The sequence below is a fragment of the Trichoderma ghanense genome (genome assembly GCF_004382785.1).
Source record: "Trichoderma ghanense strain CCMA-1212 chromosome Unknown scaffold_3, whole genome shotgun sequence".
Classification (NCBI taxonomy): Eukaryota; Fungi; Ascomycota; class Sordariomycetes; order Hypocreales; family Hypocreaceae; genus Trichoderma; species Trichoderma ghanense.
The window spans coordinates 2,262,999-2,280,328 of NW_027395666.1; the positions used below are offsets into that span (position 1 = coordinate 2,262,999).

General features: G+C 53.5%; 8 protein-coding genes across 8 annotated transcripts; 3 read left to right on the forward strand and 5 right to left on the reverse strand.

The window, feature by feature from the left end:
* Positions 1 to 1,499: 1,499 nt before the first annotated feature.
* CCMA1212_004088 (Transcription factor vrtR1) lies at positions 1,500 to 4,059 on the forward strand (the record flags this gene model as incomplete). The annotated part of the gene is made up of 4 exons (XM_073701407.1): positions 1,500 to 1,616; positions 1,779 to 2,114; positions 2,254 to 2,727; positions 2,800 to 4,059. 4 exons carry the CDS (start codon positions 1,500 to 1,502, stop codon positions 4,057 to 4,059), a joined length of 2,187 nt encoding a protein of 728 aa, XP_073560802.1.
* Positions 4,060 to 5,122: 1,063 nt separating this feature from the next.
* Positions 5,123 to 5,299, reverse strand: CCMA1212_004089 (uncharacterized protein; the record flags this gene model as incomplete). Its single annotated transcript, XM_073701408.1, has 1 exon — positions 5,123 to 5,299. One exon carries the CDS (start codon positions 5,297 to 5,299, stop codon positions 5,123 to 5,125), a length of 177 nt encoding a protein of 58 aa, XP_073560803.1.
* Positions 5,300 to 6,004: 705 nt separating this feature from the next.
* Positions 6,005 to 6,745, reverse strand: CCMA1212_004090 (uncharacterized protein; the record flags this gene model as incomplete). Its single annotated transcript, XM_073701409.1, has 1 exon — positions 6,005 to 6,745. One exon carries the CDS (start codon positions 6,743 to 6,745, stop codon positions 6,005 to 6,007), a length of 741 nt encoding a protein of 246 aa, XP_073560362.1.
* A 739-nt stretch (positions 6,746 to 7,484) lies between these two features.
* CCMA1212_004091 (uncharacterized protein) lies at positions 7,485 to 7,973 on the forward strand (the record flags this gene model as incomplete). The annotated part of the gene is made up of 1 exon (XM_073701410.1): positions 7,485 to 7,973. One exon carries the CDS (start codon positions 7,485 to 7,487, stop codon positions 7,971 to 7,973), a length of 489 nt encoding a protein of 162 aa, XP_073560361.1.
* Positions 7,974 to 8,302: 329 nt separating this feature from the next.
* CCMA1212_004092 (uncharacterized protein) lies at positions 8,303 to 9,752 on the reverse strand (the record flags this gene model as incomplete). The annotated part of the gene is made up of 5 exons (XM_073701411.1): positions 9,401 to 9,752; positions 9,230 to 9,304; positions 9,106 to 9,164; positions 8,835 to 9,045; positions 8,303 to 8,764 (listed from the first exon to the last, which is right to left on the reverse strand). Exons 1-5 carry the CDS (start codon positions 9,650 to 9,652, stop codon positions 8,303 to 8,305), a joined length of 1,059 nt encoding a protein of 352 aa, XP_073560360.1. The 5' UTR covers positions 9,653 to 9,752.
* Positions 9,753 to 10,452: 700 nt separating this feature from the next.
* Positions 10,453 to 12,555, forward strand: CCMA1212_004093 (uncharacterized protein; the record flags this gene model as incomplete). Its single annotated transcript, XM_073701412.1, is given in 6 exon segments — positions 10,453 to 10,457; positions 10,470 to 10,492; positions 10,645 to 10,964; positions 11,064 to 11,305; positions 11,394 to 12,233; positions 12,312 to 12,555. 6 exon segments carry the CDS (start codon positions 10,453 to 10,455, stop codon positions 12,553 to 12,555), a joined length of 1,674 nt encoding a protein of 557 aa, XP_073560359.1.
* Positions 12,556 to 13,337: 782 nt separating this feature from the next.
* Positions 13,338 to 15,090, reverse strand: CCMA1212_004094 (4-aminobutyrate aminotransferase; the record flags this gene model as incomplete). The annotated part of the gene is made up of 6 exons (XM_073701413.1): positions 14,929 to 15,090; positions 14,268 to 14,858; positions 13,828 to 14,206; positions 13,674 to 13,765; positions 13,465 to 13,598; positions 13,338 to 13,384 (listed from the first exon to the last, which is right to left on the reverse strand). The coding sequence occupies exons 1-6, from the start codon at positions 15,066 to 15,068 to the stop codon at positions 13,338 to 13,340; spliced, it is 1,383 nt and encodes a 460-aa protein (XP_073560366.1). The 5' UTR covers positions 15,069 to 15,090.
* Positions 15,091 to 16,441: 1,351 nt separating this feature from the next.
* On the reverse strand, positions 16,442 to 16,872 carry CCMA1212_004095 (uncharacterized protein; the record flags this gene model as incomplete). The annotated part of the gene is made up of 2 exons (XM_073701414.1): positions 16,442 to 16,667; positions 16,721 to 16,872. 2 exons carry the CDS (start codon positions 16,870 to 16,872, stop codon positions 16,442 to 16,444), a joined length of 378 nt encoding a protein of 125 aa, XP_073560365.1.
* Between the last annotated feature and the right edge of the window lie 458 nt (positions 16,873 to 17,330).

A 17,330-nucleotide genomic window follows, 5' to 3' on the forward strand; every position in this document is an offset into this window, starting at 1 on the left:
TCCTCTCCTTCCTCACCTTCGTCTTGTTTTTCTTCTTTGCATCAACATCCGCATCTCTCGCAAGAATCTTTCAATCCTTCTCTTCTATATTCCTCCATCCTCTCTCATTATTATACGAGGCCCAACCCAGCTTCTCAATCGCCCTATAATACTACGGTATCGATCACCCCGCTGCCAAGTTCGCCGCTGACCAACCAGCCACGGACTTCAGCCAGCTGCTCTGGAATTTTCTCTCCGCGGCCTCCGTCCCAAGGCACAACGGCAGCGATAGCCGAGTACGCGAACCTCGAATCCGCCTGTGACGCTGCTGTAAAGAATTGACGGCATTGATCTAACAACCCACCGCTCAGAGCTCGCACCCCGTCCGGCGAGACCCTGTATTTGTCTTGCAGCTTCTGCTACACAGGCACAAGGTCACTCGACGCACGCGATCACACGCACGCTGCCGCCTCCCACCAGCTCGGTATAGCCCGCCGCCGTATTATAAATTTACAGGTTGTCGGGCCCTGTACCTGGTGTCAGAACCGCTAGGCCCTGACGTCGGCCGCGCACGAACGGAATAACGGACATACAGAAGCTTTGGCGCTCAGCCAGCGTGTGTATCACCACCACCTCATATCCAAGCCCACAACTCTTCTCTCCGCAATTGGCGCCCTCACACTGCTGCGGATCACTCCAGCAGGAAGCGGAAAGAGAGGGTCTTTCAGCAAGGCTGCGGGAAAAGGGCCACGGCTTGCGGAAGGCATTCGAGAGAAATCCTGAGCATCTCCCCGTTGCCGCCGCCGCCTTCTCCGCCCTCCGGATCCCAGGCCGGACACTGGCGTCTGTCTGTCTGTCTGTCTGTGCTGTCAAATCCTGTTTCTACGCTGCCTACGGCGGGTTGCCTCGCATCCGGCAGGGCACGGGATTTGCGTCTGGTATTTCATTTCTCGGTCCCCAGCTTCATCTCCACCACCGCCCTCCTTCAATACGCGTATCGGGAACGGCCACCTTGGTCCGTTGTCCGGCTCCCTGGCTTGTCCGGACAGAAGAGAACTCTCCGGTAGCACTTTGTCCAGCACCCAGGGTTGAGTCTTCTCCCGCACCCCCGTAACTTCAGCTTTTCTCAGAAAGCTTCCCGCCATCGGCTCTTCGTTGTTCGATCATTTACTGCAACTCCGGACACCGACGTGCTGCTGCACACAGCCTCTTGCCCCTGTCTCGCAAAAGCAGCTCTGTCAGGCAATATCCCTTCTTCTTCTTAGTCTGCTGTTACTTTTTTCTCATCGAGCTCTGTCCACGCGCTATCGGAAAGTATTCCTCTTTCACATTCGTCTGTGCCTGGCGCACGAGACCTCTTTGTCTGCTTTTTGCATTCTCCTGTCCTTTTGCTTGGCTTACCCCGTGTGGATTATTTTTCCCTTTTACCGCCAGACTTCGGGGTTTGGCTACAGCCCGATCTTTAACACCCCACGTTCTCCCCGCTGGTGACATGTGAAATCACTGGCGCAAACTTGGACATGTCGTCAAACGCTTCACCAGGACCTCACAAGCACCCTAGGATACTGGCTTGTGTTTTGTGCCAACATCGCAAAATCAAATGCGACCGGAACTCACCATGTTCCAACTGTATCAAGGTGCGCGATCCATTTCTCTCCTTATTCGCTTGGTAGCTCGTAGCTGCCCGGTCTTATTCGCATGGGCTGTCTACCGCTCTTCTTCCCAGCTTCGAGATTCGGCCTCAGCGACTCTAGCTCGTTTCCCAGTCTTTAAATCGCAAGAAGCTCACATTGCCGCAGGCCAATGTCACATGCACTCCCAGCACCCCGGCGCCAGCTCGCAAGCGCCGGCGCCCAAACCAAGATCTCCAGGAACGCCTCGCGCGATGCGAGGAGCTGCTCAAGCAGTATGCAAGTGGAACGGTGCCGATACCTGCTCCCTCTACCGCCCAACGGCCGTTACCACCGTTACCAGCAACGCCCTCCAACCCCAACTTGCCAGCTTCCGAGGCCTCCGTCGCCACGCCGGCCAGCGTCGATTCCACGCAGTCTCGTAATCCGGGCGCTCTCATGGTGAAGGAAGATGGCAACGTCCGATTCATGGATAGCTATATCTGGGCTAGTGTGTACGACGAGGTAAGTGAAGCTGTGGGCATATGCGCTGGTCACTATGAGCCTTGGTCTGAGCCGATGGATACGAGAGCAGCGCCCCTTTCGCCTCAACCCCTTGTTAGCATAGCTCTGCAATGTTTGCTGACGTGAAAGAGATATGCAGCTCCAGAAAATGCGGGATATCGTAGAGACGGATGATCCAGAAGAATCGAGTCTCCTTGGTTCGGACGAGCTCACTCCAGACAACAATGCAGACCTCGTGCTTTCTGCTGACTTGTTCAATACGAACATTGACGATCTGCAGCCCGACCCAATTCACATATTTCGGCTCTGGCAGCTGTACCTCGACCGCGTCAACCCCCTTTTCAAAGTCATCCACGTCCCGACTCTTCAGCCCTTGATTATGGAAGCAGCGACGAACATGAGCGCCATGCCTCTTCACCAACAAGCCCTTCTTTTCTCCATCTTCGCCATGGCAAGCCTTTCAATGACTTCTGCAGAGAGCATACAGACCCTTGGCATGTCTCGCGAGGCCGCCATCCAGAAATTCAACACCGGCACCAAAGCATGCTTGATCAGGTACAGCTTTCTCAAAAATTACAACATGACGACATTGCAATCCCTCGTCTTGTACCTGGTAAGTCTGATGAATCTCGCCATTCTGCCTGGGTCTTTGCCGTCCGGGACTTGCTGATTGACAAGCCTCTAGCTTTCTCTAGAAGGAAGGTATGACAGACATGCCCAATGGATCATCAGCGGAGTCATTATGCGTATAGCCCAGAAGATGGGCTATCACCGAGACGGCTCGCAACTCAACCTGACCCCTTTCGAAACCGAAATGCGCAGACGCATTTGGTGGCAGGTCATGATGCTCGATGCCAAATGCGCCATGATGTCTGGGCTCAGCCAGTCGTGGATGAACCACAACTGGGACACCAGGAAGCCTCTGAATCTGAACGATGCGGACCTTTTCCCCGGCTCCACCGAGCCAGTCGTGGAGCGCGACGGCCCTACGGAAATGGCCTTCAGCATCGTCATCATGGAAATATTTCGATTCAAAATGGAAACAGACGGCTCCAACGAATCCCGCGCCTTTGAAGCTGCCATAATGGGCCAAACGCTCGACGACAGCGCGGACTCAGAAAATAACACCAAGGCGATATTCGAGAAATTCCGGCAAAAGGCTGAGAAGCTGGGAGAGAGACTGCTGGAGATCGAAAAGAACATGATCGACGTGAGGGCTGGCAGTGCCCACGTCGCGGCGCTTGCCATCCGGCCCATGCTCACCCATAGGTTATCGGAGATGCTTGTGCCCATCCAAGAACAGCCGGAATGGGGGACTGAGATATTCGGTCCCAAAGACAACTTCTTCAAAGTGCTGCTCATGATGATGGAGCACAAGATGGAGGCGCACGAGCAGATGGTGGCTGCCGGCTTCCAGTGGTTCATGAGGTTTCACTTTCAGCTTGATGCTTTTGCAGTCTTTACGGGTCTGCTTCACGATCGGCCGGTGGGAACTCTGGCGGACCGCGCCTGGGAGGTTATGCGCAAGGTGTACGCCAACCACCAGGAGTTATCTGACATGACCATCAAGGCACATGCGGCTCAAGCTCAATATGTGCTCAAAGCCTGGCGGGCGCGGGAGCTGGCCTATGCCCAGAATGGCCAGGTGATTGAGACTCCGAGCTTCATCAACCAGCTTAGGGAATTGGTGCCCTGCAACGACTCCAGGTCGTCTGGGCAGGGGTCCGTGACTTCCCCCGCTACGACGGTGACACCCCAGCAACAGCCACTTATGGGATTCAACCAGTTCCTCGGGGGTTACCTTGATGTTTCCACGGTGAACTGGGACATGTTTGGAGAATTTCTGCCGAGTAGCGGAGAACAGCTTTCCGCTTCGATGTTTGATGGATACTCCATGGGCAACCTCAATATGGGCAACATGGGAAATATGGGCAATATGGGCTAGGGCCACCTTCTCCCATCCCCGGTTTACTGTACGGAGTGCATTTGGACAAACAGGGGCGAAGACGGTCAACAGGGTCCCTGTATGCATGAGCATGGGGAGTTGGCCTGAATGCAAGGTGCATGGTTGATTGGAGAACAATATGGTTGGGCCAGAATGCCGACCCCTGCGTCTTGAGCATCCTTTTTCTTTTCCTCTATGAGGTTTTGTTCTTTCCACTGCTTTCATCTCCTCTAAATGCTTCCATCAGGGCGTTCGGCGTCATATAGAGTTGGTCTCCTCTCTGCGATTGGCACGGATTGCCACACACATAATTATGCTTCTTTTCTCGTGTCGAGCATAAATGAATGTCGACACGATTGCTTGTACGATCAATGGAACCACTCCTATGTCTTTTGCGTATTCTCTCTTACTCGATGGTATATTTGCCCGTGAGTAAGTCCAGACTTGCCACTTTGCGGTTAAATGGTTAAACATAGGATGTGATTGTGTAAAATGAAGGGGATTCGCGAAGGGTATATAAAGCTCTATTCTTGTACTCCATCCCCATCTCTTGCTCGTTGAAGCCGAAGCATGGCCCTTGACTCTTCTGATAGACACAGTGATTCGACCGATGCTAAGAGTGATACTCGGCCAGCAAATCAGAGGGTTATCCGGTCCACCGTTGTTATAATGCCGTGTTGGGTTTGAACATCGTCGTCTACTATCGTAAGCTGTAGCGTTGAGTGACTGAAACAATTCTATCGAGCCCAGTAGGTTAGCAAGAGCTTTTTGAGGGCAGAGAAAGTCTCGGATCGCCGTGTGGCATACCATATGGGAGGGTAAGCAATATTTGCTACCTTCTCCCGCCAGATCTTGATTTGCCACCTGACAGTTTCTTGCTGCTGAATGGATTCCATTTCGACGGTATCTTTCTGGTAACGGGATCGATGGCCGTGGCAACAAGGTTCCAGAGATGAAGCAGAAGGCGTCGTAGTTTTCGAAATGCAAAGGAGAAGAAACCAAAGATGTGCTGCTGGACGAAGCAGGCGAATAAGCTGATGTAGAAGACGACGAGGAAGAGGGGCTAGAAGAAGTGGATGATTGCGAGGGCCTCCCTGAAGAAGTTGGTTATTGCGGCGAAGGAGGAGCGGATGTAGGGGAATGATGGGGGAGGGGGAGGGCGGGAGAAGATGGAGGGGATGGGGAGGAGGGGTTTGGGGAGGGGGGTTGGTGAGCGGATGAAGTAGCCTGCGAAGAACATTTTGTGTTTGAAGAAGGAAGTTTTTGGGTGTGGTTTTTTGGGTGGTGATTGTGGTGTTTTTGGGGTTTGGTTTTGATGGCTGGAGAGAGAGATGGGCTGTTGAGGGTTTTGGGGAGATTTGGATGGGAGGGTGGAGTTGGTGGGAGATGGGATATTTAGGGGTTGGAATGATGAATTTTGTTGACAGATAGGAAAGGGAAGAACGTTGAAGCCCTGTCTCTGGATCTTTCAAATAATATACGGATGTCGGGGGGAGTTCTGAACAGTTGGTTGTGCGAGTTATGGCGTTCGTCAAAGCGAGACCAAAACAAAGAAAACGCTGCATACAAATTTAGGAACAAATCTTCAGCACAAGCATCTGACACAAAGACGATGTTCAATATTGAACAAACTTAATCACACAGTCACAGCAAAGAGAAAGTCAGATCAGATGAGGGTGCATATTCTCTCTGTTAGAGGAGTTACCCCGACGACGATGATGTTTCCGAGACCCTATGAAACTTGATAGAACAACAATAAACAGACGTCTTTCACCCGTGACGTCGTACCCTTTTCCTCAGGCGTAGAAAAAAATCAACTTGGTCCCATTACCCGCCAGATCCCTGATTTAAAAAGGCCAGTCATTTATCGGTACATCATCGTAAAATATCGTCGAGGTAGGGGGGCGATGTTTGGTTTCGCCAGAGCATGGGGAGGACTTTCAAGTTACTCCTCCTTGCGCTTGACGATTAGAGGCTCCTTTCCCTTGCCCTTGTAGGACGAGCCAGAGTCCTCGGCAGAGTCCTCGTTGTGCTCAGCCTGCTCGAGCATCTGGGCCTGCCCCTCCTGATCGGGGAAGCGCTCAAAGGCCTCGGGGAGGTGCTCCTGGAAGCGACCGCCGTGGACGCGACAAGTGCCGATTCCGTAGGCAGGCTCGGGCTTGCGAACCTCGACGAGACCGTCGGCGTGCTGGAGGATGGTGGCGTCCTGGTACATGGTGTGGGAGGTGGTTTCGAGGTCGTTGTCGCCGTGGCGCCAGCCAGAGGCCTCGCCGACTTCGTCGACGCCGAAGATGGGGGAGCGGCCGGCAGGGGCATCGCCGCAGGTAGCCTCGTCGCCTTGGTTGCCTTCCTCGAGCTCGCGGCGGAGGGCGTCGCGACGTTCCTGGGTCCTTTCGCGGCAGCGGGCGACGCCCATGGCGATGGCGCAGGGGACGACCATCATGAGGAAGAGGCCGATGATGCCAAAGGCGATGGCGAGGTAGAAGCCGCGGTTGTTGTTGGTTGGTTTGTCGGCGGAATCAGCCATGGTGGTGAAGGTTGGTTGAGCCTTGGGGGAAGGTCTTAGTTTTTGTATCTGGGGGAGGATGATGAAGTAGAAGAGAATGTAGTATGGTTCGGTAGCTTCGAGGGCTGCGCGGGGGAGGAGGAACTGGAGGGCGATGGCGAGGAGGACGAAGAAGACCATGATGTTGCTTTGAAGAGTCAAAGCAGGAGAGACTACTTGAAGGTTGGGATGAAGAGCCTGAAGAGGAGGGAGAGAAGAGGAGGCAGAAGAGATAGAGTAGGAAGAGAGAGCTGGGCGGCGGGAAGATAGTCCTCGAGGAGACGATGACGCTGATGATGATGATGATGATGATGATGATGCGGTGGAAGGGCTCCAGACAGGACGAGACGAGATGTGAGAGATGATGGATAAGGCAATGGTGATGGAGATAGTCAAGGGAAGAAGAGAGAGGAAAACCTGATGGAAGAGGCAGAAGAGAGGGAGAAGGAGATGGAGTCAAGCAGAGTCCGCCAACGTACCTTTGTTGCAGCTGCTTTTCAGGTGGAAAGAGATAAGATTGCTTGGTGGGCAGGAGATGAAGTAGCGTTCAACCCAAACAGATGAAAGAGATGCGTGACGATTGTTACAAAGAAGGGAAAAAAACACTAAAAATACGTCTCTCGAAAACAGAACGAAGGTGAAGAGGGAAGAACTTTCGAAACTGGAGGCTCGGTGGGCGCCAGTCTTTCTGCCAGCTGCTGGCCTCGAGGGTGATGCCGTGGGAAAGGCGAGTGACTGCGTCGAGTGTTGCCAGCTGTTGTGGTCGAGTGGCCACTCAGATTCATGCGTTTCCCTGAACCCCCCTTTTCCTATCAACACTTGGGATTTTCCTGGAGTATTAGGACGAGATTGAGAAGCGAATTGGCTCTAAGAAGCAGGTATGATCTACGGAAGAACAAAAGGTGGGTGTGCTGTGCATTTTGCTGCATCACTGCTGGTTCTGATGCCTGCTGCGGTTTGCTTCGAGGAGGCTGCTGGGATTACTCACTGTCTCTTTTCCATCTCTTCTGCTCTGGACTTCTACCCAAACACCAACCATGCGCAGCAGAGACTCGCCAACGACTTGATTCATCAGCACAGCGAGAAGTTTGCATCGATTCCATCCGAGTCTCTATTCAGAGCTACGACCACCAAAGCAACCATGGCCTCGATCTGGGAGATGGCGAGCCGCATCTCCATGCCAGAAGAGATCCGTGTCATCCACCACGGCAACACGTTTGCCTCCATGCGACGGGTCCTCCGTCTGCCAGAGTGCCGCGTCGTCTTCGCATTCTGCATTTGGGTGCTTCTCCTTTTCCTGGCGGCTTGTCACTACAAACGCTTTACGTTGACCCCTTTCTTTCGGATGGTCAACAGGAACTTTGCCTAAGGGCCTGACTGCCCTGGCGGACACCTTCTTTGCTGCATGGCAAGGGACTCTGCATCTCGTCCAAGGTAAGACAGCCTCTCTGCGTTTGAATGTTCAATTAACAAGAAGGCCATGGCCATTGACTTTGATATCTAGTGCATGCAGACATTCTTGGTCATACGAATCCGAATCCGACTACAAGTCACGTTTCTTTGACTTGGACAACCCCAACGAAAAGCAACCACGATCGTACTTTGACACTCTTCCACCATTCAACCATTTTATGCTATTTTGTAGGTCCACGGCGGCCCCAAGCAGAACCTTATGGCTACTGTTTCTACATACTGGCATTAATGGTTCAACGCCAGTTCCTTTTTTTCAACGACCCCGTTTCCGTTCACGCCCTTCTCGATTGCGAGCCTCGCAGCCCTCTCGCTCAAGCTCTCGCTGTTCTCCGGATCATAAAAGGGTCGCTCGCCATGGACTGCCGTCCGCTTTCCTTCTCTCAGCTCTGTGTCATAATGCCCTGGAACAGCCTTGTGGGCAATGATTCGGTTGTCCCAGAAAGCAACCGCCCCGGGCGTCCATTTCCAGCGAACAGTCAAATCATCTGCGTTGGACAGGTGCTCGCGGAGGAAGGCCAGGATGTGGTGAGACTCCTGGGCGTTGAGCTCCTGGATGCGATCGACGAAATGGGGGTTATAGAAGAGAGACTTGAGTCGGGTGACTGGGTGTGTGCGGACCAAAGGATGGGCTGTGACAATGGGGGCTCGGTGTGGTGCGCCTCCCCCATTGATGGAGGCGAGATAGGTCTTCTACGGGCGTTGCCGCGTCAGTCCATCTCTGTTGATGATATACCACAATCAAAGGGCCTATACATACGTCTGACGAGTGAACGCCGTGCAAGCCCTCAATGGCCCTTTGGAAAGCGGGACTCAAGGCGTCATACAGGCCGGTTTGGCTGGTGAAGATGGTGTCTCCGCCGCTGGGAGGAGTCTTGACCATGCGAAGCAGCGTGTATGAAGGCGGATTCAACTCGAAGGAGTGGTCTCCGTGCCATTCTGAGCTGAAGTTGCCGTGGCCTCGGATGTTTCTGCAGGAGAGAGAACTTTAGTACAGCTGACCGCGTTTGTGTAGAAACACGACAACCTACCCGCCACGACCAATGATGGTTACATGTCTGGGGTCCTGCTGGTTGGGGTCTCTATCTTGCTATCAACTGGTTAGTTTTCCATGTCTGAGTTGTTTGACTTGTTCCTATTGAGTTGCTGACATACAATACCATAGTACGAAGCGAGCGCATGTTGCTGGTCCAGAGTAATGTCCTGATCCCTGAAGAAGACGACGCCCCTCTATGGCAGACGATGTTAGCCAGTCTCTCCCTGACTTGGCCGTGCCATCACTGCTCCCCATCACAACACTTTGTGTCTTTTACAATTTTTGCGCACCTCTGCTACAAGCAATGCAAGCTCGTCCTTTTGCTGGTCGGAGAGCTTGCTCAGCTGGACGCCCTTGAGCTCCGTCCCGATAAGCGGAGTGACCTCTTCAACGGCTGTGGCCAAGCTTAGAAGTGAAGCCTTTGCCGGGTCTGCGAAGAAAGCGCGGTCACGAGCGGGGACGAACTCCTTGAGCTCGGGATGAGGCGGCTTGTAGGCCAAGACGCGGGGACTGATTGTGGTGGTGAGGGTGAGGGTGGCCATTGTGAGTGATGATGTCTTGATATCTTCGTGCTATGTATGCCTTGGCTGACTCCTTTGCCGTTAGATAGGGCCTCCTATATTCTTCCGATGCGCCTTCACTGAACAGAAGAAAGGTGATATATAACCACTTCAAGCAATTCCTGATTTGTCAAGGACTAATCCGGCTTGGATAACTCGAAAGTCAACATCCCCCAATGCGACTCCGCTTATACAAGATTGCCGAAGGATGCGCTATCCCTCAGCTTAAGGCTATATCGCCATGCCAACCGGCGATGGCGACAACTGCGCCCTGCTACCCTGCATATGCGACATCAACACCAACTTGTGCTGTCTAGACAGCACAGGGTATACAACCACCCAATAGTTCGTCCCGAGAACCCCGCGCACTGCTGCATCTCGCATCTGATATCTCCAGGGTCGCGGCACCGGCGATCTGTCACCCATATGTTGTTGCTGATAAGACACACTTGACGCGGGGAAGCGGTGCCTAAACGGGTCAACGTTGGCAGCATCACGGTATGGAATCAAACAACTGCATTCGTCAGTCGTCACCTCCCCTAGGCCAGATCAGGGCAATGGTACCATTATACGGTCGCAAACGCCATCACGGCGAGCTGAGGCGCGGTGCGACTCGGCACGTCGGGAAGATGGCAGCTTTTTGCGGCTCGAGGGCGGCTAGATTGGGGGCTTGTTCGCATATGATACCATTTCCGAGTCGAAAACGTGCTTGTTATCTTGAAGACCCCGTCCTTGAATCAAAGTGCGGGAAAGCTGTCTGTGACGCTGTAACGGCGCTCGCAATGCTGTGAGAATGTAGCGGTGGTACCGGGGAGGAGCAAGGTGAACAAGTATGGTTATATATACGACTCGACCAGAGGCGAGCTGGCTTCGAGATGCAAGGAGACGTGCTGCCCCTGATTCATTTACACCTTCAAGATCTCTTGTATGAGCCACGGCAATGGCGATCGAACCGTCATCACCGACAGCAACAGCAACGGCTGAGCTGAGCGAGAAAGAATCTCCTGCATACGACGCGGCGAGCTCCGTCTCCAACCCAGACTCCAACTCTAAATCCAACAATTCGCCCGAGACTTACCCTGACAATGAGAAGTCTCCAGTGGTAGTGGTCGACAAGGAGTATCGAGACGAGGCTTCTTCCAGCTCCCCCAGCGATGTCTTTGACGTCAAGGCGGTTGACCCCGTCCTAGCACGGAAGATGGCCCTCGTGAACAGCGCCATTGACGAGATTGGCATGACTGAGTTTCAGTGGAAGCTGTTCTTCCTCAATGGATTTGGCTATGCGGTTGATTCGGTATGTATTACTTGCCCAGCTGTTCCCCTGTCCCGTTTTGAGCCGCATTTCATCTCATTGCATTGACCGACATTTGATGAACTTTGACTCTTTCTTTAGCTTTTAGTTGTCTGTCAGTCTATTGCGAACCCAGCTGTGCAGCAGGAATACGGGCTGCCCGATGCTCATGTTTCTGGCATCCCCCTGGCTTCCCAGGTTGGCCTTCTTGTAGGTGCTGGCATCTGGGGCTTCTCTGCCGACATCATCGGTAGGAAGCTTGCCTTCAACACGAGCCTATTGTCATGTGCCGTTTTTGTGCTCGTTGCGGGTGGCATGCCCTCTTATATATCATTTGCTGCCATGTGAGCCCCCTTTATCTCTATCTTCTCACAGTGTCACCCTTGCTGGATGGCGGAACAGTAACTAACTCTGTTGTCTTGTGTAAACCAGTGTCGCCATCTACTCCGCCGGCGCCGGCGGCAACTACGTCCTCGATGCCACGAACCTCATCGAATTCCTCCCCACCACCCACTCCTGGCTCGTCACCTTCATGGCCGTCTGGTGGGCCGTCGGATACACAATCACGGGCCTCCTGGCATGGGCTTTCATGGCCAACTTCAGCTGCGCTCCCGATGCGACGCCCGAAACGTGCCGACGAGCCGACAACATGGGCTGGCGGTATCTTCACTTCACCTGCGGCGGCCTCGTCCTGATCATGGCCATTGCTCGAATCGCCTTCATACACATGACGCAGACGCCGCGGTGGCTGATTTCACAGAATCGGGATGAGGAAGTCATCAAGACGCTCAACGACATCTCCATCAAGGCTGGCCGATCGCACAGCCTGACGCTGGAGAGGCTGCAGGCAGAGGGCATCGTGCTGCACACGGAACAGTCCGTCTGGTCGCCGCTCCGGCTCAAGATGCACTTCAAGGGCCTCTTCCAAACGCGGCGGCTCGCCTGGTCGACCGTCGTCATCCTGTCCAACTGGTTCGTCATCGGAATGGTCTCTCCGCTGTACAGCGTCTTCTTGCCCTTCTATCTCCAGTCTCGGGGCGCCGTCGTCGGCGACGGCTCGACGTATGCTACGTGGAGAGACTATGCCATCAATCAGGTGGCGGGACTCGTCGGTCCGGTCATTGCTGCGATTCTGATTGAGACTAAGTTCTTTGGACGCAGAGGCACGCTTGCCGTTGGGGCACTGGTGACGATGGTGTTGCAGTTTGGGTACACGCAGATCAAGACTCCGGCTCAGAACGTGGGAGTGTCTGCCGCCATTTCTGCCGCATCGTGAGTTCTGCTTTACACCTCATTGTACCTTTGTCGTTTTCGTGATAAAAAGTGCTGACGTTGAGCTTCCCCGTGTAGCAACATTTACTATGGCACGATTTACGCTTATACCCCTGAGATACTGCCGTCTGCGCACCGCGCCACGGGCTACGGCCTCTGTGTCATTGTCAACCGGATCGGCGGCATCCTGGGAGTGCTGGTTGGAAGCTATGCAAACGTGGAAACGACGGCTCCTCTCTTTGTCTGCGCCGCGTTGTTTGGGCTGCTTGTGATTTTGAGCCTCATTCTCCCGCTTGAATCCAGGGGGAAGCGAAGCCAGTAGAAGTACGGAATCATAAACTGCGCTTTTCGTTTTCATTCTCTTCTGTCTCACGGAAGAGATGGGGAAACGCGTTGCGTTGATAAGGAAAGAATCGCACAGATGAAATGCGCATGTGACCACGAATGAATTTCAGTGAAAAGCCCCCTTCTTTCCGATATCGTATCGCTCCGTTCGAGAAAGCTGGATCGGTATCGCTGGCTATCCTCGGCCAAACGTACCGAAGCGGAACCGGATATCGCTCACGAACCGGCAACGGAATCCGGAGGTCCCACGGGGGGGTCACGTCTCCTCCGAAGATAGAACTTCTCGGCTCAGGATAATGCGGGACAAAACGAATGCTGACTCGGGGATCTAGTGTGATTCTCGGCAATCGAGACTCCGGACCGGCCATCGGAGAATGAGAGAACCGTACGAGGACTCGGGGACGGTTGTTCATTTAATCAGGTTTGACAGGGAGAGAGATCTGGGGTCTAGTGCGTGAGTTTGTATGTGAAATGACCAAATTATTACCTTATTATGGTGGCGAAATATCCCCACAATGCATACCTAGCTTGGGGGCTCTCGTTATCTGGAGTTGACGAGCTTGACGAGCGTCTAGATGTGCAAATATGAGCGCTGTCTGTTTTGTCATGGAAGAGCTGTGCAAGGAAGAGTGAGATACAGGATGATGTTTCAATTTATATACTACAGAAGCCCCAAGGGCCAAAATAACAATATCGCTTAACCAAATAAATGCCTATCCCGCTCCTAGAACCATGTCCCTTTCACTTTCGTTTCTCATCCTATGCTGACCCAAGAGCCTTATCCAAAGCCGAGATCAAAAGGGGAACTGCATTCCAATGAATTAGTCAACCATGCCAAAGACAGCATAACACACAAAGGCAGAAAACAAGGGGGAAAGAAACTGACTGTGTGCTTCCTCAAAGATGAGCATCGGGCGAAGTCGCACCGTCTGGGTGCCGCACGTGCCGACGTTGACGCCCAGGGACTTCATCGTCTTGACGAGGGACGCGGGGTCCTTGGTGTCGAAGGCGATGTATGTTCTACAAAGTTGATGACAAGTTGTCAGTATAGTGAGCGAATTGGGGATTGATGATGAGTTTTGATGACTGGCTTACCCTTGGCCTTTGCCACGGAGGTTCTTGACGAGCTCGGGGTATTTCGTGGCGAGGCGCTCGAGTTCGTTGTAGAGGGCGACGCCGACGCGGGCCTGGATAGTTGTGAGTACGTTTGAGACTATTCGGAGCTTGAGGAGGAGCAATCGGTGCTTACGCATTGGTTGACGAGATCCTTGGAAAGAATCTCCTCGACGACGGCCTTGCTCATGAGGACACGGGCTGGGTCACCGATCCACGTGTTGAACTGGCGGTAAGCCTTGTCGGGCACCAGTCTGGGGTTGTGGAAGTAGTATCCCGCGGTCTGGGCCTTCTTGGAAAAGGTCACGATGTCGGGAGGCGAAGTCAGGTTCCAGTGCTGGTGGCCCCAGAACTTGCCCGTGGCGCCGAATCCGGTCTGGACCTCGTCGACGATCATGGTGACGTTGTGCTTCTGGGTAATGTCACGGAGGCCCTGGAAGAAGGCGGGTGAGGCGTGGTTGTCGCCTCCTTCGCTCTGGATGGGCTCGACGATGAGGCCAGCAACGGGGAATTGCCTATCCAATAACCAATCAGTGTCTTGTGAATTCATTTGCATCATCTTTCGGCTAGACGAACCATGAAGTGATGAGCTCCTCCACCTTCTCGAGGCACCTCTTCTCCTCGGCCGCATTCTCATCAGCATGCTTGTCAAGCGGGTACTTGAGAGCCGGGAACGGCGCCTGCGGCCAGTTGAAGGAAGGAATATCCAGCTTATGAACAGCCTTTGAACGGGTCGCGCTCAAGCTTCCAAAGCCACGACCATGGAATGAGTTGGCAAAGCTGAGAATCGCCAGCTCAGGAGACCCGGGCTTGGCATTGTTGAGGCACGAGCTGATCTCGCTGTCGGACCAGTCGACGCCCTCGCCGCGCTCCTTGCGGCGGTACAGCATGAAGGCGGCCTTGAAGGCGAGCTCGTTGGCCTCGGAGCCGGACTGCGCGGTGAAGATCTTGTCGCAGCCGGGGGGAGCGACCTTGAGGAGGCCGTCCTTGAGCGAGTCGTGCCAGTGGCTGGAGGGGAAGTTGCCGAGGGCAGGGCGGTTCACCAGGGCGGAGACCATCTCGGGGGACTGGGCGGCCTTGATGAGGCTCGGGTTGTTGTAGCCTACGGGGATGGAGGCGATTTGGGAGTAGACGTCCAGGAACTGGTTGCCGTCGACGTCGACGATGCTTGAACATGTTGTGTTAGTCTCATGTGAGTTCTGCTGAGTGATGGTGAGATGAGAATGTGTGTGCGTACTAGTTGCCTGAGCTCTTGTCATAGTCGGCCACAAAGTAAAAAGCCCGGTTGTCAAAGAAGGAGCCCAATTTCTCGGCCTCGGCCCTGGAGCGAGGTCCAGGGATCTCGGTGGTCACTCTGGGTTCAAGCACGGCAGACATTGTGATGGATTGTGACAAAGTGCTATAAGACTCTTGTCAAAAGTTGATGGCTTGGTGAGAGTGAACGGCCAAGGAAAAAAAGGGTATGGAAACAAGGTTCTTATAGCTCTTGATAAGTGGTTTGCTCTGACAATGAGAGAAGATACCCCGGAACTGCGATTGCCGGCTTGACGAGTGTGGCGGATGCGGGGATCCAGGCTAGTTAGTTGGTTGGACAAGTTATAGGAGTTGAGAGGTTATTGGAGAAGAAGAATGAGCGATAGATAGTCGACCGGCCCGGGACCGGAACCGGGCCGGTCTCCACTGATTGGGTTTCCGGGTGCCCGGGAAAGAGGAAAATGGACCATGATATCGGCAATTGATATGAAGTGGCCATGTGATGAGTTTTTGAGGTCATATGAGATGCGGATCTGGCGTTGAGAGTAGGTAATAGATTCGGTGTTGTGGTGTTCATGCAGCAAGAACTTGGCGAATGTCGCTGTGCTCCACTCACTCCCATCACAAGCCGGCTAATGCATTCCCGAATAACAGCAGTCTGCATTCAAGATAAGTCTTGACTGGGATAAAAAGTCGACCTGGTCTTGCTGGTCTAGAACTGAGGCCGGAATACATAAGTCCGTGTTTTGGATGACGAGGTAAAGCAAAATGGCAGACCGCCGGGATATTGGCAATGGTGTTCCAGCTTAAACGACAGAGAGTAAGTAGTAACCATGCCGGGGTGTCAATAAGCCATTGCAACCAAGGATGGCATATCGCTGAGGCGCGTTTCTTCGAAAGACAAGGAATGAACATCAGCAATTGCTCAAGCAACAAAAATCTCATTTTTTTCTTCTTCAACCTCTCTTTGATGACCGCTTCTGCCGTTTGCTTTTCGGAAGAATCTGGATTGGTATTATACACTAAACACAATTGTCAAAGAATCCCCATGTCGAACCATCATCGCCCAGAGCAGTCACCCAGTGTCTCGCCCAGGAAAGATCCGAGTAATCCCTGACTAGCTCTGACGATCAAATCGACAGCAAAAGATGGACCCACGATCTGCAGAAACGACTCCGATACGCCCACTCCATTTCGCCGAATTCCACCCATATATCGCTTTCCGGGAGAAAAAGAAATCAAACTGGACTAGAAGGCCATATATTCCTCCTTGGGTACGTCGTCGTTTAGCGCGTCGGGGTAACGATTCGAAACGTCTTACAACATCCGTATATGCTCCGGTGTGGCATCGAGCTTTTGATAGCCGCAATACCCGAGCTCAGCTTTATCCCCTCCCCTTGCCCTCGTCAGTTCCATTTCTTCCTGGAATCTCACTCGCTTCGATTCATTCAGAGGTTTGAGGCGCAACGTGTTGAGCCGTCTCGCAGCCTGTCTTCTCATTTCTTGCCCATTAGGTTCCGTAAATAGTCGCGCCGCCGCTGTCTCTGGGCAATCGGTTGCTCGATGCCGTATGCCGCCAGCTCGAAAGGATCAGACGCCTCTTCGAGCTTATCAATCTTCCTTCGCCTCAGCCACAGCCAGAAGAGAACCAATAGTAAGGATCCGAGTAGAAGAAGTCTAGACCAAGGTGAAGAGACGAGGCCAGTTAGTAAGTCCGGCTGCCTGGAAAGAAATGGCCTGCTAAGGATTTCGCGATAGGGAGGAGGGGCGCTCACCCTGTTGTGACGACAACCGCGATCAGGATTCCCGACTGAGAAGCGGGCTTCTCGCATGTGTTGCTCTCCTGGGTCTCTGTGCAGCGCACGGTGAGGAGATGGGTGAGGGCGTCCATCTTCTCAATTGAGCGTCTCAATGCAGCTGTGATCATCTCGTGCGCCATCTCGACGCTTCTATCGCTTTCAATTACTGATTGAACGAGGAGGAGAGGATGCGGATGACGACTGATAGGCTAAGCGGGACGGGAGCGCTGTAAGTTGCGGATCGGGACGCAAACACCCATCCCTCGAGCCACTGCCAAGGACTGCGTATGTATATACACAACGCGCTCCCTTGTCGAGAATCAACGCCATCATCGTCCATTCCGCACGGCCAAGACGAGGCGCCTGTGCGGCGGAGGTTTCAGATTTGCATTCCCCGGGGCCCCTGGGAAATGAAACGATGCACCAGTCAAAGGCTGGCTGTGCCTGGCTTCGCCCCGCGATGGCGGACACTTTTGGGGTAGCCCCAAGGCTGGCTCGTCGTTTAGGTATGGCGGGTTCCGAGAGGGGATCGTCCTGACACGACGTGAGGCGCCAATGACACGCGCTTTAGCTGCCAGGGTTGCGG